General features: G+C 49.4%; 1 protein-coding gene across 9 annotated transcripts; it reads right to left on the bottom strand.

Annotated features, from left to right (window-relative positions):
• Positions 1 to 540: 540 nt before the first annotated feature.
• On the bottom strand, positions 541 to 17,277 carry ZNF71 (zinc finger protein 71). 9 transcript variants are annotated; one of them, XM_081033040.1, is made up of 6 exons: positions 17,207 to 17,262; positions 16,259 to 16,313; positions 15,328 to 15,411; positions 14,192 to 14,260; positions 10,648 to 10,774; positions 541 to 3,393 (listed from the first exon to the last, which is right to left on the bottom strand). In XM_081033040.1, the coding sequence occupies exons 4-6, from the start codon at positions 14,222 to 14,224 to the stop codon at positions 1,925 to 1,927; spliced, it is 1,629 nt and encodes a 542-aa protein (XP_080889166.1). In that variant the 5' UTR covers positions 14,225 to 14,260; positions 15,328 to 15,411; positions 16,259 to 16,313; positions 17,207 to 17,262; the 3' UTR covers positions 541 to 1,924. The 9 variants fall into 9 exon arrangements, with proteins under 9 accessions (XP_080889166.1, XP_080889168.1, XP_080889163.1 ...); XM_081033042.1 differs by having other exon boundaries at positions 10,648 to 11,944; positions 17,207 to 17,245; XM_081033037.1 differs by having other exon boundaries at positions 14,192 to 15,411.
• Positions 17,278 to 18,035: the final 758 nt, after the last annotated feature.

Below are 18,035 nucleotides of genomic sequence, written 5' to 3'. Positions count from 1 at the left end.
AGTCACTACCAAAGTTTATAATCTCTCCAGCCACCCCCCAGCAGGCAGCCTGGCTGACATGTTTTGATGACAGGAATGGACTGTGAAGATGAAGTCCCAGTAGCCGTTGGTACAAGCAGCCATGAGGTGGGACCTCTCAGCAAGTCTGGGCGCCCTCTGGCCAGCCCCAGGGAAGCCTGGCCTGTGGCCCTTTGCTGTCCCCACCCCATGGTTGGGTCGAGGGAGTACAGAAGACACCACAACAATGACGGGACTTCCCAAAGATAATGTCACATGCAGCAAGACCTCACTTTCAGGATGAAATCCAAGCAGCCATCTCATTTTAAATCATGTTAACCCCTCAGGGCTGCTTTCCCCATCTCCCCCCACCTCTCCCCGACTGCCATCCGGGTAGAATCAACTGTACACCCCGTCAGCTCCGGGCTGAGCTGGGGAGTCATTGCCCTTCCCTTTCCACAGCTGCTGTTTCAGGGACAAGGGCAGGACCCAGCCCTAAGCACATGGTACTTATGGGGCCCTGGAGATCAGTTCACAGGTGAGCCCAACAGAATGAAGCTTGGGGCTTTTTGTCAATGAGTGGAGGATGTGACAGAAATCATGCCATCGAGAGGAGATTCTGGAGCCCACTGTGTAATGATGAGGCCAGCTGAGGCAGAGGCTGGCACGTGAAAGGGAGCAGAGAGCCAGAGCTATGGTGCCGATGACATGCCTGGATCAAACCCACCCTGATTCCCACATGGCTGCCAGACATGGGAAAACCTACCCGTCCTGTCCATGCGTGCCCAAGAGATGTTGGCCCCACTTACAACACAGGTGTGTTCACCGACATAAATGATTTTGAAAACAATTTATTCTTCGTGCATACCCGTGTCAGCATTCAGGAACACCAGGCCCTTAGCAACGAGGAGCATCAAGTGTTACAATAAAAAGGGTGGCGTAAAAAGCCCCAGAGAAAGGAAACTCTGGCGGAAACTATGTGGAAACAAAGCTTCAGATTGGCCTTAGGAAACTCAGCTGGAGCTACCTTCCGGTTTCACAGCAAAAATAAAGCAGACGCTCCGTGCTCAGATGTGCACACTTACCAAATCCAGGAAGTATTCAAACCTGGATATCAAACCTGCTGTATTTGTACACCCTCCCCTTCTGCCCCTCGCCCCACAAGTGTTGACACTGATTTTGATAGGACAACTGGAACCTGTATCTGTTGCACCTGACAACTGTTTAAAATGACACTGGTCTCCCTTAATTAAGTTTCATTTTTAAAAAAGTTTCATTTAAAAAATTAACAGATCACTACGAGAAACTCTGGCATCTGAAGTGATTACTGTCATGTGCTAACTGTGAAAAAGAACTATTTTTCCCACGAACAACTTGCCAACTCCTACCGCTTATTAGCTTGGGGGCTTCCAGCAGGTGTTGTAGGGAGGCTGGGGACTGGATGTGGGGAGGTTGGAAACTCACAGATGGTGACAACCTGACCTCTGGACTAGATCCAGGATACGTGTGACAAAGGGAGAATGTCCCCATGTTCACCTGAGTCCTCTCCCACTCCTCCATTTTACAATTGAGGAAACAGAGACCTATAGACAGTGAATCTGTTGTCCAAGCTCTTAAGACAATTTTTGCAGAGCTCGTTCTGGAGCCCTGACGTCCGAGGTCCCTGGAGCCACAGTGAACCTCACCATGTCCCCAGATACGAAACTTGTAGGGGCTTGCTCTCTACTGTGGCTGCGCAGACGCTGCAGAAACAAGTAGCTCCTGGGAACAGCGAGGCCTGTCCCCAACGCCCACATTCTCAAGACCCGTCTGGGCAGGCCTTGTCTTGGCACTGCGTTACCGGGGCCCCAGTGTCAGAACTTCTTGGGCTGTCACAGGCGCTCAGGGTCCCGCCCGCCTGGTGTGGATGCTGAGGTCCCACGCCCCGCTACGTGTGGATCCTCAGGTGTCGCGTGAGGTTGGTGTTGCGGCTGAAGGTCTTCCCGCACTCGCCGCACTTGTACGGTTTCTCTCCCGTGTGGATCCGCTGGTGGACGGTGAGCGAGGAGTTCTTGATGAAGGCCTTGCCGCACTGGGCGCACCTGTAGGGCTTCTCCCCGGTGTGGATGCGCTGGTGCTCGATGAGGTAGGCGCTCTGGCTGAAGGCCTTGCCGCACTGGCCGCAGGCGAACGGCCGCTCCCCGGTGTGGCCGAGCTGGTGGACCAGCAGGGACGAGCGCCCGGTGAAGTGCTCCCTGCAGACGGAGCACGCGTAGGGCTTCTCCCCGGTGTGGAGGCGCTGGTGCTGGGTGAGCGCCGAGTTCTTGCTGAAGGCCTTGCCGCACGCGCTGCACTCGAAGGGCTTCAGCCCGCTGTGGAAGCGCTGGTGCTCGATGAGGTAGGCGCTCTGGCTGAAGGCCTGGCCGCACTGGCCGCACGCGTAGGGCCGCTCGCCCGTGTGGTTCCTCAGGTGCAGCGTGAGCGACGAGCTCTTGTGGAAGGCCTTGCCGCACTCGTGGCACGCGTACGGCCGCTCGCCCGTGTGCGTGCGCCGGTGCTCCGTCAGGTGCATGTTCTGGCTGAAGGCGCGCCCGCACACGCCGCACGCGTACGGCCTCTCCCCGGTGTGCGTGCGCCGGTGCACGACCAGGTGCATGTTCTGGCTGAAGGCCTTGCCGCAGTCCCCGCACGCGTAGGGCTTCTCCCCCGTGTGGATCCTCTCGTGCTGCACCAGGGACGACGTCTTCCGGAAGGCCTTCCCGCACACGCCGCACGCGTACGGCCTCTCCCCGGTGTGCGTGCGCTGGTGCACGACCAGGTTCATGCGCTGGCTGAAGGCCTTGCCGCAGTCCCCGCAGCCATAGGGCTTCTCCCCGGTGTGCACGCGCTGGTGGATGGTGAGGGAAGACCGCTCGAGGAAGTGCTTCCCGCACACGCCGCACGCGAAGGGCTTCTCCCCGGTGTGCGTGCGCTGGTGCTTCGTCAGGGAGGAGCTTCGGCCGAAAGCCTTGCCACACTGCCTGCAGTGGTGGGATTTCCTCTCCGCGCAAACCTTAGACGGTGGACTGAGGTCTGCGGTACCCGACAGGTTCTTCCCACGCATGACAAACGCGTGGGTGCCCTCTGTCCTCGGCCCTTCTGATCTCGGGGGGACCGGCCTGGAGCTTTGGTGGATGAAAGCCTTAAATGCACAACGTTCAGAGGCTAGCTCCTGGGAAATCTCCAGGCGCTCCAGGCAGGTTCCTGCCTCCCCCTGCTGCCTCTCCACCCAGTCACCCTGTGTCCCCGCTTCTTCAAAGGCAGAACGCCAGGCACCATTCCTCGTGGGTCCTTCCACGACCACCCCCGCGGATGGTCTGCGTTCTGAAATGCCCTCCTTTAGGTCCGATTCTTTCACGTCAGGTTTAGTCTCCAAGTCTGGGTGGGGACGGGAAAGAGAAGACCACGTGTTAACAAGAGGAGGGAGGAACTTCCCAAGACTGCACAAAGCACAGAGGACAAAGTGGCAGCCTGTCGCTGGGACAGGAGGGAGAAGGGAAGCAGTGAGCTGACACAAGCGTGGATTAAAGAGGTGAGCAGAGGACAAGATAAGTCCCTTCGGGAGGGGGTGCAAAAGGTGGCCAGCAGCCCGAGCTCAGAGGACAGACCCCTGAAAAGGGACAGCAGGAGGATGGCAGGCTGAGAGGATCAGATTGCAGGTGGATTGCAGTCTCTCGCAAACCCGAGTAAGGGATTACTGCAACGGGCTCCTCCCTTGCAGGGCTCCTTCTGTATCCCCTCATCCAGCTGTGCTTCTCGCAGCACTGATTTTTATCAGAAACGATAAAATAAGCGCTGACATTCATGTGGTGTGTGCTGGCTGTCCTGCATCTCCCCAGTGGCCAGCTGAGCTCCCTCCTTCCCCACCCCTCCCAGTGGGCGCCCCTCACTGACCTGTTTCACTGTCTAGTCCTGGAGCAGCGCTGTCCCTTGCAGGTGGCTGCAGACCCCCTTCTCTTTGCACACCCATCCCTCCCTGATCACAGCCATATGGCAGCTCGAATCCCTTTCTACGTGTGTCCTGTGAATTTCTCAATCTCTATTTCCAGTCTAGGGGGCTCACCTGAGTTTAGACTCTGTATCATGGACCTCATGGCTTTATCCCAAACATTTAAAAATTGTGAGATCTTACACAAAAATTTCATTAAAAAATGTGAAAATCCAGCCCTTCTTCCTATGAGGCAACAAAAAGCAGGAGTAGAGGAACAGCTGTTCCCTCTTCTGCATTTAAGCTCCCACCATCCCCTCTGACCCCTCAGTTTGAGACTGCTCCCGTAAGCCATGCCAGCTTCCACTGCCACCATACAAGAGCCTGGATTTCAGTGTCTTCTCTATGCTGGTGCCCCTAAATTGAAGCTCCCAGTCCAGACCTCCTCTCTGTGCTCTGCTGAGGAATGTTCAAAAGTCTATTGGGTGTCCCTCTTGGTATTGCAAACCTAACACATTTGATGTGAAACTTGTGATTTTGGAACCCGTGCCACTCCAAAAAAATGATAGAAAGAAAGGCTCATCAGAGAAACTGTAGTCACACAGCAACCTAGCAGTCTGTCCCCTCCAATCTTTCCTTAGGGAAAGGTGACCCTGCGGGATTGTCCCTCATTGGGGTTGAGTTTATGCTACCCTAAGTCTCCATGTTTGGTCCTTGTAAGCAGGGTCTGCAGTCAAAGACGGGTAAGATTTCTCACGGGAGAAACAACCTAAGCCAGACGGGACCCCCCCTAGAACCCCCATGAGCTAATGTAAAGTTAGGAGGTAGCTGTGCCCCTCCTCTTCTGAGAAGCTGCTGTCGCATGCCTCAACTATTGTCCTTTACCCTCAGGTGTAATGGACCCATTAGAACAATAGCATCTCGCCCCTCCTGTTTGGCTCATGGGATAATCTTATCTTGTGAGACTTGTTCCCCCCAGAGATTGTATGCACCACACCTTGGTCATTTGGGGGATGGTATGCATAGGTTGCTTTGGGACGATTATGGGATTTGGAATGAAGGATTATTGTGTGGTGTAAGAGTTTCGCAGACCCTGCCCGTAATCATGTGATCTCTATTGTGAAAAATCAATACATGATCTCTATTGTGAAAAATCAATAAATACCCACGGTGACCCATTCGGGGCTCCAGTCCCTTGAGGCTGTGAGTCCCTTGGTCCTCTGTGATTTAACTATATTTGAGTCTCTGTCTCTTTGTGAGAGTTTAACTCTCGCCGCTTCCCTCGCCTTCCCACGGCTTGTGTTGTGCAGAAACTTAGCAAAATAAGTCAGACACAGGACTGATACTGTATGATTCCACTCATGAGGTCCCTAGAGTCATCAAATTCATGGGGACAGAAAGTAGGACAGTGGGGGAGGAAGGAATGGAGAGCTGTTTAATGGGGACAGAGTTCCAGTTTGGGATGATGAAAAGACTTCTGGAGACGGATAAAGTGATGGTCGCATGACAATATGAATGTAGTTAATACCACCGAACTATACACTTAAAAATGGTTAAAACAGTAAATTTTGTTATGTATATTTTACAATTTTTAAAAAATGAATTTATTAAAAAATGAAGATTCAGCAGTCATCTTTGACTCACCCCTTCCCTCCCACTGTCCAGCCTATTAACAAGTGCCACTGGACGTGCAAAACCACTTGAACTGGCCCAAATCTCTCCATCACCACTGCCAACAATCCAGCTGCACCCTGGATTTCGTGCCTGAAGTGCCACAACAGCCTCCACCCTCACCACTCCACAACGCACCCTCCACTCAGCGGGAAAAGGGACTCAAGAGTCAGAGCAAACTCTCCCGGGGCTTCCCCATGTCCTGGGGTAAGAGCCCATGCCTTCCCACAGTCTGTGGGCGGCCTCTCTGGACTCCTCTCCACCATCCACCCACACTCGCCCTTTCGTTCCCTTGTCTGTGCCAAGTTCTTCCTGCCCCAGGGCCTTTGCATCTGCTAACCCAGACCTTACCATGGGTATTCATCCTTCAGGCCTCAGCATTTATCCCTCACAGGAGACTGTCACCCTACAGTGGAAAGGAAGAGCTATCCCACGGTTCTCTCGCCTGCTTCATTGTGAGTGCACATTACTAGCTCCCTCAGTGGAAAGTGAGCTCCATGAAGCCAAGGGCCTTGCTGGTCCCCAGTTCCTCCAGCCGTGCCTGGCACACAGAAGGTACCCGACAGCATCTGCTACATGCCCTGTGTGGTGCCGAGCAGCCTGCATGGGTCATTTCATGCAACCCTGGCGTCCAAACGTGAGTAGGTGCTGTTAAGGTTGCACCCATTTTACAATCGGGTAAACCAAGGCTCTGAGAATGAATTCACACCCTCAAGGTCACACAGCACATTCAATTAGGCGGTCTGGTCCCTGAGTCACTATTTGGCTGTGTCTCGCTGTCCCGTTCCATAGGAAAGGATTTGAGAACTACTCAAGGTGAGAGAATGACCCTAGTATGGGCGTGACACTCAAATGTCAGGGCAGCTGGTGGCATGGGGCGTGAAGGCCCTGGGGCGGGTGAGGGTAACTTCTTGGGGAGGACGGAAGCGAAGGTAACGGTGGATTTGGTTTGGGGCCACATTAGGGACATAAACCGGCACGTGGTTACAGACGTCAGAGGGCACAGTCTGGGTTGTGAATATGGTTGGAAGTCTTTTGGAATAAACTAACCCAAAAAGTCAGGAGAACTGGAGGCAGAATGCCAGCAGAACCCGTAATTAAGGGGTGGGGGAAAGGAGGCAGCCTCCTTTTCACAGATTAAAATCCTTCATCTGCAGAAAAAGCAAACACCCAGCTCTTCACCCTGAAAAGCTGTGGAAACACAGCTCCACATCAGCCAAGTTAAAATGACCCCGCCACGCAGCTTTTCACCAAGCAGATTGGCAAGGAGCAAAGCATCTGATGACATGCTTGGCATTCTTGCCCAAGGTCCAGGGAAATGTCAACAGTATAAGGTCCAGAAAGGCCATTTTGGCAAAAAAACTATGAATGTGCAAAACGGTATTCATTCCTTTTGGTCTAAATGTGGATGAGGCTTGTTTTCATGGTGCTAGATTTCTTGTCCTTCATAGTTTCTTTCTCCATATTGTACCGATTTCTATGATCGTTTCTTTTTTAAATTTTTATAAGAGTTTATTTGAGCCAAACTGACCACATAGGCCAGGGGGCAAGATCTCAAATGCTCCTATAATTGTTTCTAATCACAAAGTAATTCAAGCCTCTTATTAAAACATCCAACATCAAAAAAAAATTTATAAAATGGAAGTCTCCTGCAATCTCACCCATTTGAGTTAACAGTTTGTTGTATACTTTTAGAATATTTTCCCCAGTGCATACCTTTTTAAAAAATACACACAACATGTCTGTATGCACACTCTCATGAACGCACACCTTTTCCTCCCTAAAATGAGGCTTCTGGCCAAGACACAGCATCAGGGATAACATTTCCCTGCAGCAGTGTGGGGGGCGGGGACAGAATATATAGAATAAAGGTTTTCAAGACACTGGACATCAGGCAACGAAGGGCACTAATTCCTAGAGGTGGGATTCAAAAGAGGCCCTACAACCTGGGAAGTTTGCAGGCTGCGGCCCAGAGGGGAAGCTGAGGCAAAGCACAGCAGACTCCAGGTTGAGAAGGGACCGAGGGAGCAGGGCAGGCAGAGTTCATCAGACAGAGCCAGAGCGCTGGAGAGGGAAGCCCTTCACAGAATGTGCTGGGGGTCGGTGAGATACTTCCTCCAGTTTCCAGATCAGAGGTATGTGAAATTGGGAAACCTCCTGAAAGGACCTGGAAAAGGTCCCCCGCGCTGACGCACGGCCGGAAACGGTAACTTCTCACACTGGCTAGCCATTTAACTTGCACCAGGTAAACTCATAGGTCATCGGGCAGAATACCCAGGGGGTCTTGTGGAGAGTAAGTCATCCTACACTGAGCGCGGGTCAAAAGGCTAAGCCTGAGAGCAGATCGAATGACATGAGGCTGATGTCAAGACACACAAATGGATGGATGGACACAACAGAGTCCAGAATCAGAGCCACACATACATGGACAACTAACTGATTTTTGACAAAAGCTCAAAGGCAATTCAATGGAGAAAATTCCAGGGGAATTTTTTGATGGAAAAATTTAGTCTTTTCAACAAATGGTGGAATAACATTTGATTTAAAAAAATGGACTTGAATGAACATTCTGCATCATCACTCTGAAGGGGTCAGAACAAAAATATAAAGCCTAAGATTCTGTATCTTATACTAGAAGAAAACCTTTGTGGATTTGAGCTAAGCAAAGATTTCCTAGATGTGACACCAAAAATACAATCCCCAAAGAAAATAACTGATGAACTGGACTTCATCAAATTAAAAACATCCACTCTTCAGCAAATGGTGTTGGCTCCTGGGTATCCACATTCAAGAGTGACATTAGCCCCCTTTCTTTACATCGTTTACCAAAAAAAAATAATAACTCAAAATGGACCAAAGACCGGAACAAAAGGCTAAAAGTATAAAACTCTTAGAAGAAAACACAGGAGAAACTCTTTGTGGCCTCAGGTCAGGCAATGGTTTCTCAGATATGACACCAAAAGCACAAGCAACAACAACAAAATAAATAAACTGGACCACGTCAAAACTAAAAACATTTGTGTTTCAAATGGTGCTGTCAAGAAATAGAAAAGACTACCCACAGAATGGGAGAAAATAGTTGCAAAGCATCTATACGATAAAGGACTTTGGTCTAGAACTTAAAAAAAAAGACTATGTACAGAACTGTCAAAACTCGACAATAAGGAAACAAACAACCCAATGTAAAACACAGGCAAAAGACTTGAACAGATATCTCACTGAAGAGAATAAACAGGTGGCAAATACACACACAAAAAGAGTCTCAATGGTCAAATGAAAACTGCCATGTGATAAGACGGCAACCAACGAGAATGGCTAAAATATTCTGTTCTGAGAAGCCCACAGATCAACTGGGACCGCTGGTGGAAATGTCAAATGGGACAACCTCTCTGAAAAAAGTTTGGCAGTTTCTTAAAAAGTTAAATAGACATCTACCCTATGACCCAACCACTGTGCTTCTTGGTGTTCACTCAAGAGAAAGGAAAGCACACGTCTGCAGAAAAACTTGCACATGCATGCTCTGGCAGCTTTGTCTGTAAATAGTTCAGACTGGGAACAACTCAAACATTCGTCAACAAGTAAATGCATGAACAAACTGTGGTCTATCCATGAAGTAGACTATTACTCAGCAATAAAAAGAAGTGAACTGGCAATACCCAGGGACAACATGGGTGAACCAGGAAAATGATGCTGAGTGTAAGAAGTCAGACCCCCAAACAAGAGTACATGCTGTATGACTGCATGTATATAAAATCCTACAATATGGAAACTGAAGTACAGGGATATAAAGCAGGCCAGCAGTCGCCTGGGAGTAGAGGCTGTGTGTAGGGACGGCGGGGGGGGGGGCGGGGGGGGGAGGGAGGTATTAAGAAGGGGCATGAGAAACTTTCTGGGCTAATGGGTATGCTCATTATCTGGATCATGGTGATGGTTTCCCAGGTATACTCATATACAGATGTCAAAATGCATCAAACTGTTCACTTTAAATATGGGCTTAACTGTAGGTCAATTACACCTCCACAAAAGCTGTTAAACAAGTGGGACCTTACTCTGGGTCGGAAGTTATGTGCTTTTACTGAACAGTATTGTCCAGGGACATCATTTCATGTCAGTGCCTACAAAGAGTGCTCATCTTCGCAGAGCTGCACTGCGTCCACCATACTGCTACACCTTGACATGCTCAGTCCATCCTGCAGAGGTGGGCATCTAGGTTGTTTCTCTTTATTTTTCATCCTGTGAAAAACTTTGCACACTTACAGGAAGATTTCTAAAAAACAGATCCCGCAAAATGCAATTGTTCGAAATGTGGTTGATGATACCAAACCATCTTCCAAAGCAGATATCCCAACTTTATGCTCCTAAAATGAGAGTCCCTTTCCCTACACCCTCATAATACAGGCAATTATTATCCTTTTTCATCTCTGTGTGTCTCATGGGCAAGAATTGTATTTCTTTGACTCAATTTGTATTTCTTTGACTATTAGTAAGGTTTAAAAGTCTTTTATAGGGGCGGCCGGTTGGCTCAGTTGGTTAAAGCGCAGTGCTCATAACACCCAGGTTGCTAGTTCGATTCCCACATGGCCAGAGAGCTGCGGTCTCCACAACTAGATTAAAAAAAAACAACGAGTTGACTTAGAGCTGATAGGTCCTGGAAAAACACACTGTTCCCCAATTAAAAAAAAGAAAAAAAAATTTTAAAAAGCAAAATCTTTTATAAAGTGGAACTCCATGTATTTCTGCATCTATGAATTCCCAGCTCATAAGTTTGGTCCATCTTTCTATCATTCGCTTCTTTTTTAGTCATTCCTAGGAGCTCTTTCTACAGTTATAATCCTTTGACTGTTACACATGTGCTAATACTATTCCCATTTCATCACCTACCATCACCTATTATCTACTTGAAGCTGCTGTATTTTTAGCTTCAAGTAGAGTAATTTAAACTTTCTACATAGTCAGATCTGTCCATCTTTTTTCTTATTTCTTTACAGTCCTCAAGTGACAAGCTGATGGTAACTCAGCGAGCTGCCCCTTACCCAGCGAGACCAGGTTCCTGTAGGTCTCCAGCATCACATCTCTGTACAGGTCCTTCTGGGCGGGCTCCAGCTGCTGCCACTCCTCCCGGGTGAAGTCTACAGTCACATCCCTGAACGTCACTGACTCCTGAAAGAGGAAACCCACAACCACTCACTGCAGGGCCCTTCTCACAGAGGTCTGCAGAAACGGCCAGAAGAGCAGAGGGGATTAGGGAAGGCGGACGGGATGTAGCTGAAGTGATTTCTACACAGAGCAGATTCTGAAGGGCCTGACCACTCACAGTGTTCTTGGTGACTAAGTATACCAAGAACATACTCAGGCACCAAGGGTGGTCCTCTGACAGAGAAATAAAACAAATATGAGACTGTTTAGTGCAGCAATTCACAAATTTGAGAAACAGAGGGCAGTGCTTAAGAGTGTGGGCTCAGGAGCCTGGCAGCCTGTGACAAAATCCTGGCTTTGCCACTCCCCAGCTATGTTCCCTTGAGCAACTGTCTTAACCTTTCTGAGCCTGTTTGTTCTATGGACTTCACAATAACAACATCTCCCTCTGTAGCTGTTGTGGGGTTAAATGAGGTAATACATATATGAGTCCAGCACTATAAGGCATGGCTGGAGTAAGGGCTCAATAAATATCAACTATTGCTATCATCATTGATTAATTTGACATTTCATACATATCATATCTATTTATTAATAGTACTTATCGCATTATATTATTATTATTATTTGAGTGTCTGGCCCCATACATCCTTTGGCCAATCCAGCTAATGATTTCTGTTTTTTTAAACCACTTTATTGATGTATGATAGAAATTCAAAATGTTGCCCACATTTAATGGATACAACTTGGTAAATGTGAAAGTAAGTACACATCTTTGAAACCATCACCACAAGTGAGGCCACAAACTCATCCATCATCTGCTAAAGTTTCCCCCTTTTGTTTTAATTTTTAAAATATAATTCCTCTGAAAGTCTCCCCTGAGTTTGTCCCACTGCAGTGAACTACTTACTGAGCAGGCTCCATGGGCTGGCATGGGGATGCACTGAAACCAAAACAGGTGGTCCCGGAAATCTTCAAGCCCACCCTATACAGCAAGGATGTGGGAGGGCAGACGCAGGGGTGTGGAGACACGAGAGAGGGAGAGACTGCCAGCTTTGATTGTAAGGGTCGGGGAGAGTCCAGGGAGAGTCCCGTAAGAGTGAGGCTTCACCCCCAGTAAGCTGCACCTGAGGTCTCTGTGTGCACGTGTCTGAGGCCACTCACCTTAGGGCTTCATCTATTCTGGTTTCCTGTCTAATGGCACACAAACCATTTCACCACAAGGAAAACCTCACCCACTTCCAAAGAGCTGAAATCAGATAGGCTCTGTTTTTCAAAAAATCAGAATGTAATTACACTGGAAGTGATTAAGAAAAAAATGACCCCCAAATCCCAACCATATTGAAATGACAACTGACAAATCCTGCTCAGTAATGTCGGTAAAAGAAGAAATCAAGGCGATAATCACAGAAGTTAAAAATCAAGATATCCTGGGGCAGACAAGTTGGAAAATAATCCTTAAATGGTTAAACAGAGAGTTATCAAAGGACAAGCAATTCCACACTTATATCCAAGAGAAATGAGAACACAAGCTCAAACAAAACACTTGTACACTAATGTTCACAGCAGTGTTACTAATAACCAAAAAGTGGAATTAGCCCAAATGTCTGCCACCTGTTGAATGGATAAACAATAAGCGCTCTATCCACACAATGGACTATTATTCATCCATGAAAATGAATGAAGCACCAACACTTACTACGATGGAGGTGAACGTCAAAAACATGATGGTCAGTGAGAGAAGCCAGACATAAAAGACCACATATTGTCTGATTCCATTTATACGAATTGTCCAGATCAGGCCAATCCAGAGACAGAGTAAATTAGTGGTTGCCACGAGCTGGAAGTTATTGGGGGAGAAATGGGGATGAGTGGTGATAGGCATACGGTTCCTTTTTGGGGTGATGAAAATATTTTTTTTAATTTTTTTTTTTAAATTGAACAGTCTTTGATTTTTTTAAATTAATTAATTAATTAATTTATTTTTTTGTTGTTGAGAGCCCACTGGCCCATGTGGGAATCGAACCGGCAGCCTTCGGAGTTAGGAGCATGGAGCTCTAACCGCCTGCGCCACCGGGCCAGCCCCGAAAATATTTTAAAATTGACTGTGGTCATGGTGGCATAACTCTGTGACTATACCAAAAAGAATGAGGCGTACGCTTTGTGACATGAGGTGTGTCGCAATAAAGGTGTTAATGAGGACACGACAAACCAAAACTCACGGGTAAGTGAATTGACACATTTATACAGCAAGACAAATTCCAGGTGGATATGAAAGATTCAAAAGTTCACTCTTAATACCCAAATGATAAGTGGAATAAAGGAAGATACATCGGTGACGTGCGACCTGTGGATGGAGAAAACCTTTTACAGCTTGAAGACAATGGGAAGCACCGGAATGGGAGAGAATGAAAGACTGGATTTTAAAAACATGCAATGCTTTTGTACTTACAAAATACAAATGAAATAAATTGAGAAACAAAAAACAAACCGGGAAGAATATTTGTCACAAATATGTGCACACACACACACACACACACACACTCTTCTTTAAAACCTTCAAGAATGCTAAGATTCCTGTAGACTGGCAAAGCACAGGGTAATTTACCCACCTGCAGAAATGGCTAAGAAACATTTTCTCAAAATCAAACCTCACTAATAATACAAAGGATGCTATTCAGAAAGAGGTCATGTGATGCCAGTTGTCACGTACTCCAGGTTTATACCATTTGTCACTCAGAGCCAATGAGCAGAAGAAACACCTGACAACAGCGGCCAATGTAAACCAGTGCTAGCCTCTCCTGCACCCTGGTGGGAGTATAAACTGCCCCGCCAACTGGGAAAGAACTGTGAAGACTCACGAATCACTCCTAAAGAACGCATGTAAAATGCAGGGCAAGATTTATGCCTAGCCATGTATAGATTTTTTATTACGAAATATTTCTTGCATCAAAGAAAGTTTAGAGAAAAATACCACAAATAGCCACATATATACCACCCACTAAAACATCATAAAACACAGTGAAAGCTGGGGACGCGCACGTGCCCCTCCCCACAGGCATCCTCCTCCTTCTCCTGGGACATTAGTGCTGTCTGTCACTTCTGAAGGTTACACATCCCACACTGAGCTATCTGGGCCCCTCTGCAGGGGCCTTTTACATACTTGATGTAATGTGTTTAAGCCACCACTTCCCAGGTGCCCATCTGTGTCTCCTGACAGCCCCGGGGCAGGACAAGTCACTCCTGAGCTGCCCTGTCCCCCTTGCTTGACTGAGCCAGTGTCAGGGCACTACCCTCCTTCCTCAGGGCAGACACAGCCCCCAGGAGACTGGGGCGGGGCCCTGTTGGGGGCTTGGGTGGGCAGTGTGTCATCCCGGGCAGAAGCTCCATCCTGTGGGTCTGAGCCTCAGGAAGGGAGTGTGAGAGAGTGACATGACTCACCAGGGCCTTGTCGGTCAGCGGCTGGGCGGCCATCCCTCCAGGGCCCACAGTGACCAGGGGACGGGAGGGCTGTGGGGTGGGGGGAGAAAGAGGGAGGCACAGTGAGAGACCAGGCCTAGGCCTGCCTCACAATGCGAGCAGGACAGACAGACACAACCGCACTAAGAGAGGCAGAGTCATGCAGACACCTTAGTAGCAAACACATAAGGGGCCTATCGGGTTTATCGCATGTCAAACACTGGACAAACGTCTCACTGAATCCTCCTAACACCCTACAAAGTGGGTGCTATTTCCACCCACCCCATTTCACAGATGAAGAAACAGAGGCCCAAAGAGATAAGCTGTTCCCCAAGGTTACAGAGCTGGGATTGGAGATGGGCTGAGAACATCCGGGTCCGCGTTCGCTGTCTCTCCAAGGCACGCCCAGACTCCCACTGCACTGATACTACCCCAACACACACACACACACACACACACACACACACACGCACGCACGCACACACTGCCAGTCCCACAGGCTGGAGGGAGCAACAGGACCCTGTGTCCACTCCCTGGGTCTGAGTACTGACCCAAAGCCCCACCAGATGCCCCAACTCTGTCCCCACCCATCCCCAGATCTCATGGGGTTACTGCGAGGTTCAACTAACAGATACACGAGGAGCACACGGAGAGAACTCAATATACATCCTCTGTCATTATGACTGTTGTTGTTAGTGGAGTGTGTTCCCGTGGGACGCAGTCACCTGCGGGGCTGCAGGAGCAGAACTGAGATGATCATTTTGGATTGTGTCCCCTGCATCTAGGACAACGTCCAGCACACCGGATATTCCCACACATTGAATAAATGAATAAATTATGAATAATTTATTTAATAATTTATTTATTATGAGCCAATTTCTAGCGCTGGCAAAGGAAGAAAATGAAGGAACAACTGCCTCTCAACCTTTGCAGATAGTGAGCTGGCAAAGGACAGACCCATCACCCATTGACCCTGGTGCTGGGACTCTGCCTGTGGCAACAACAGCTCCACGTGAAAGGTTACGCACGGACCAGAGACGTTTACTGTAGCACTGTTCCCAGGGGCAAAGCACAAACCAACCCACCAACAGAAAAAACCCTGGAGACAAAATCAGTACTCATCAGATACACGGCGGGCATCCGGTCTTAAATGCCAGGTCACCTCTAGGGGGCAGGAGTCAGTTGTGCACCTGCAGGCATGTCTGTGAAGTCATTAAATGAGGACAGCAAGTTGCACAGTTGTGTACATAACTCTAATGCCTCCAAGTGAAAACAATTAACATGCGAGGCTGTGTGTGCTTTTGAGCAGTGTTTCCAAGCCTGGGGAAGGCTGTGGAATGACAAACACCGGGTGGTGTCCTGAGGGAACAAAGTGGGAATGCAAAGGGGGTGCTCATTATCTTCCCTTTGTATCCCTGTCCCTGGGTGCAGTGACTTCACATTATTTCATAATTTTTAAACACAATTTAATTTTTAAAAACGTATTCTTTTTGGACTAGCAGTCTCTGACTCTTATCCTTGCAGCCTAAGGTCAACAACACCCACTCCTTTTGCCCGATGTGGAAGCGACCACAGCTGACTCGCCCAGAAGTGGGCCCCGGGCCGATACCTGTAGGGGCCCCATGAGAAAGTCTTCATTTCTTTTAAAATTATAAGAAAAAATGGTGAATTTAATCCAGGCTGGATTATATTTGTCTTTACAGCAATGTAATCACTAACTATAATTTTTAATTTTCTTTATTTTTTAATTTTTTAGTTTTCAAGAAAAGAGGCCAGGAAGGCACAGTGGCCCTGGAAGTGACATGTGCATGGGTCTGGTGACCACTGAACTCAGTGTGGCCCGAGATTTGTGTGGCTGAAAAGTCAGGAGCTCCCTCATTCCTCTTCTTCCTCCATTCGAGCTTTCTGGCATTTGCTTCCTTCCATTGTCTCTAAGGGGAAATCCCAACAGGGAAAAATCCTACAGCTTTGTATCAGAGGAGCCCAAAGGAAACAAGGATTTCCCATCTTTCAGGGTGGCTAGGTGTGGGGGCTCAGGAACCTGGATACCTGGGTGTCGAGGTGGGTGATTTGCTTCAAAGTCTCTGAGCCTCAGTTTCCCCATCTGTAAAATGGGGATATGAGGGTCAGTGCCTCAGAGTTACTGGGAGGTCTATAAATGAGGTAGTCTGTGAGTGCCCAACACACATGCCTTCAACAAATCAACCCCTGGTCAGCATGCGATAAAGGTCTCTGGCTCCCCTTCCCCTTAAGAAGGCCCCGTGGGAAGCCCCATACCCCGTCACCACACGGGGCTCTGAAGAGCAGGAAGGAGCTGGGGGCTTTGGGGGAAGAAGGGAGGCCCACCTGTCCAGGTGTGCACGGTCTTTTGCACCTGCTTCTGGGAGGGCATGCCCAGATGCACCAGATGCTTATACCCACCCAACAGTCACACACCAACACTCAGCAACAGCCCGAGACAGAGACACAGTGGACACACAGAGACAGGCAGACACAGGCAGGAGAGACACACTCACACCCAGAAACACATACAGAGGAAAAGACACCTGGATGGCACCTCACACTGAGACACAATGCACAGAAATAAAGACGCGTACACGTGTACCAACAGGCATGGACATGGGCGGCCACCCAGAGAGACCTCCCGGAGACGGGCAAACACAACCTACTGCTGGACACCTTCCACAGACAGACCCCCAGGGACCAAGGCCGGTGGCGTCCACACACGCCAAGGCCAGGGTGCAGGAGGCCACCCGCGCGCACACACACACACACACACACACACACACAGTCCCAGGCACACACAGACTCACCACCTTCCCCATCCAGTCAGATTCCGCGTGGAAACCGCTTTCCTCGCCTCAGCCCTAAACTCCCTCCCTGAGGCGCACACCTCCCCCTCAGTCCGCACGCCCCTGCCTCGGACCCGCACACCCCACCCCTCAGCCCGCCCTCCCCCTCTCCTCCCGTCCCGGCCCCGCCCGCAGCCGGCCTCACCGCACGGTCCTGTCAGCACGACGGCCGGTGCCGCGAGGCCCACCCCGCAGCACTGCGCCCGCGCGACGGGCCGACTACACTTCCCAGAACCCCGCGCGCCGCCGCCTCCAACCGAGCGCAGCCGAGCGGACCCGAGCGGACCCGAACCCGAGACCCGACCGCGCGCCTCCATCTCCCAGAGGCCCCTGAGGCACTGCGGCCCAGGGGGCGGGGAAGGGTGCGCAGGAGGGTAGGGGAGAAGGGAGAGGAAGAGAAAGGGGCAGGAACAGGGCGGGTGATAAGGTGCAGGGAGAGAGAGGTCCGGGAAGGGGACAGGAAGGGGAGGGAGGAGCTGGGAAGAAAGGGAGGGGAGGGAAGATGGAGAGAAAGGGAAAGAATGGAAGGGGGATGGGAGGGATGAGAGGGGAAGAAGGGAGAAGGGACAGGGAGGGAAGGTGAGAGGAGGAAGGGGGCTGGAAGAAATAACAAGTGGGAAGAGGGATGGGGAGGAAGGAAGAACTGTAAGAAAAGGGTCAGAGGAGGAAGGGAGTAGAAATAGGCTTGGGGTGGGAGGAGGGGCAGGAAGGAGGGGAGGGAGGACTGCTTAGGGAGGAGGAGGGAGGAGGGAAAATTCCAGAAAAGGAGGGGCGGTTGGTGGAGGTGGAGTAAAGAAGCTACAGCGCGTCTCCAGACTTTCTCCAGTCCAGCCAAGGCAACCGGGCAACTTTCTTGAATCTGATAATCATGCTGATTTGTAGAAAACTGGCAAAGCATACAGACATGCCAAGCAGCGAATGATCATTATAAGGAGAAAAAAATTAACCCCTCGTATTATGAGTTGCCCACATGC

Source organism: Rhinolophus hipposideros, assembly GCF_964194185.1.
Source record: "Rhinolophus hipposideros genome assembly, chromosome: 21".
NCBI lineage: Eukaryota > Metazoa > Chordata > Mammalia > Chiroptera > Rhinolophidae > Rhinolophus > Rhinolophus hipposideros.
Note: the sequence above shows the minus strand (reverse complement) of the source record. Positions and strands in the feature narration are given on the sequence as shown.

Bases quoted from the DNA above. Each gene is read 5' to 3' on its own strand.
- ZNF71 (XM_081033036.1), bottom strand. The intron at 10,775-14,191 runs GTGAGTCATGTC...TTCCTCTTTCAG, and splicing joins CGCTGACCGACAAGGCCCTG to GAGTCAGTGACGTTCAGGGA. The intron at 3,394-10,647 runs GTAAGGGGCAGC...GTCCCCACCCAG, and splicing joins CAGGAACCTGGTCTCGCTGG to ACTTGGAGACTAAACCTGAC.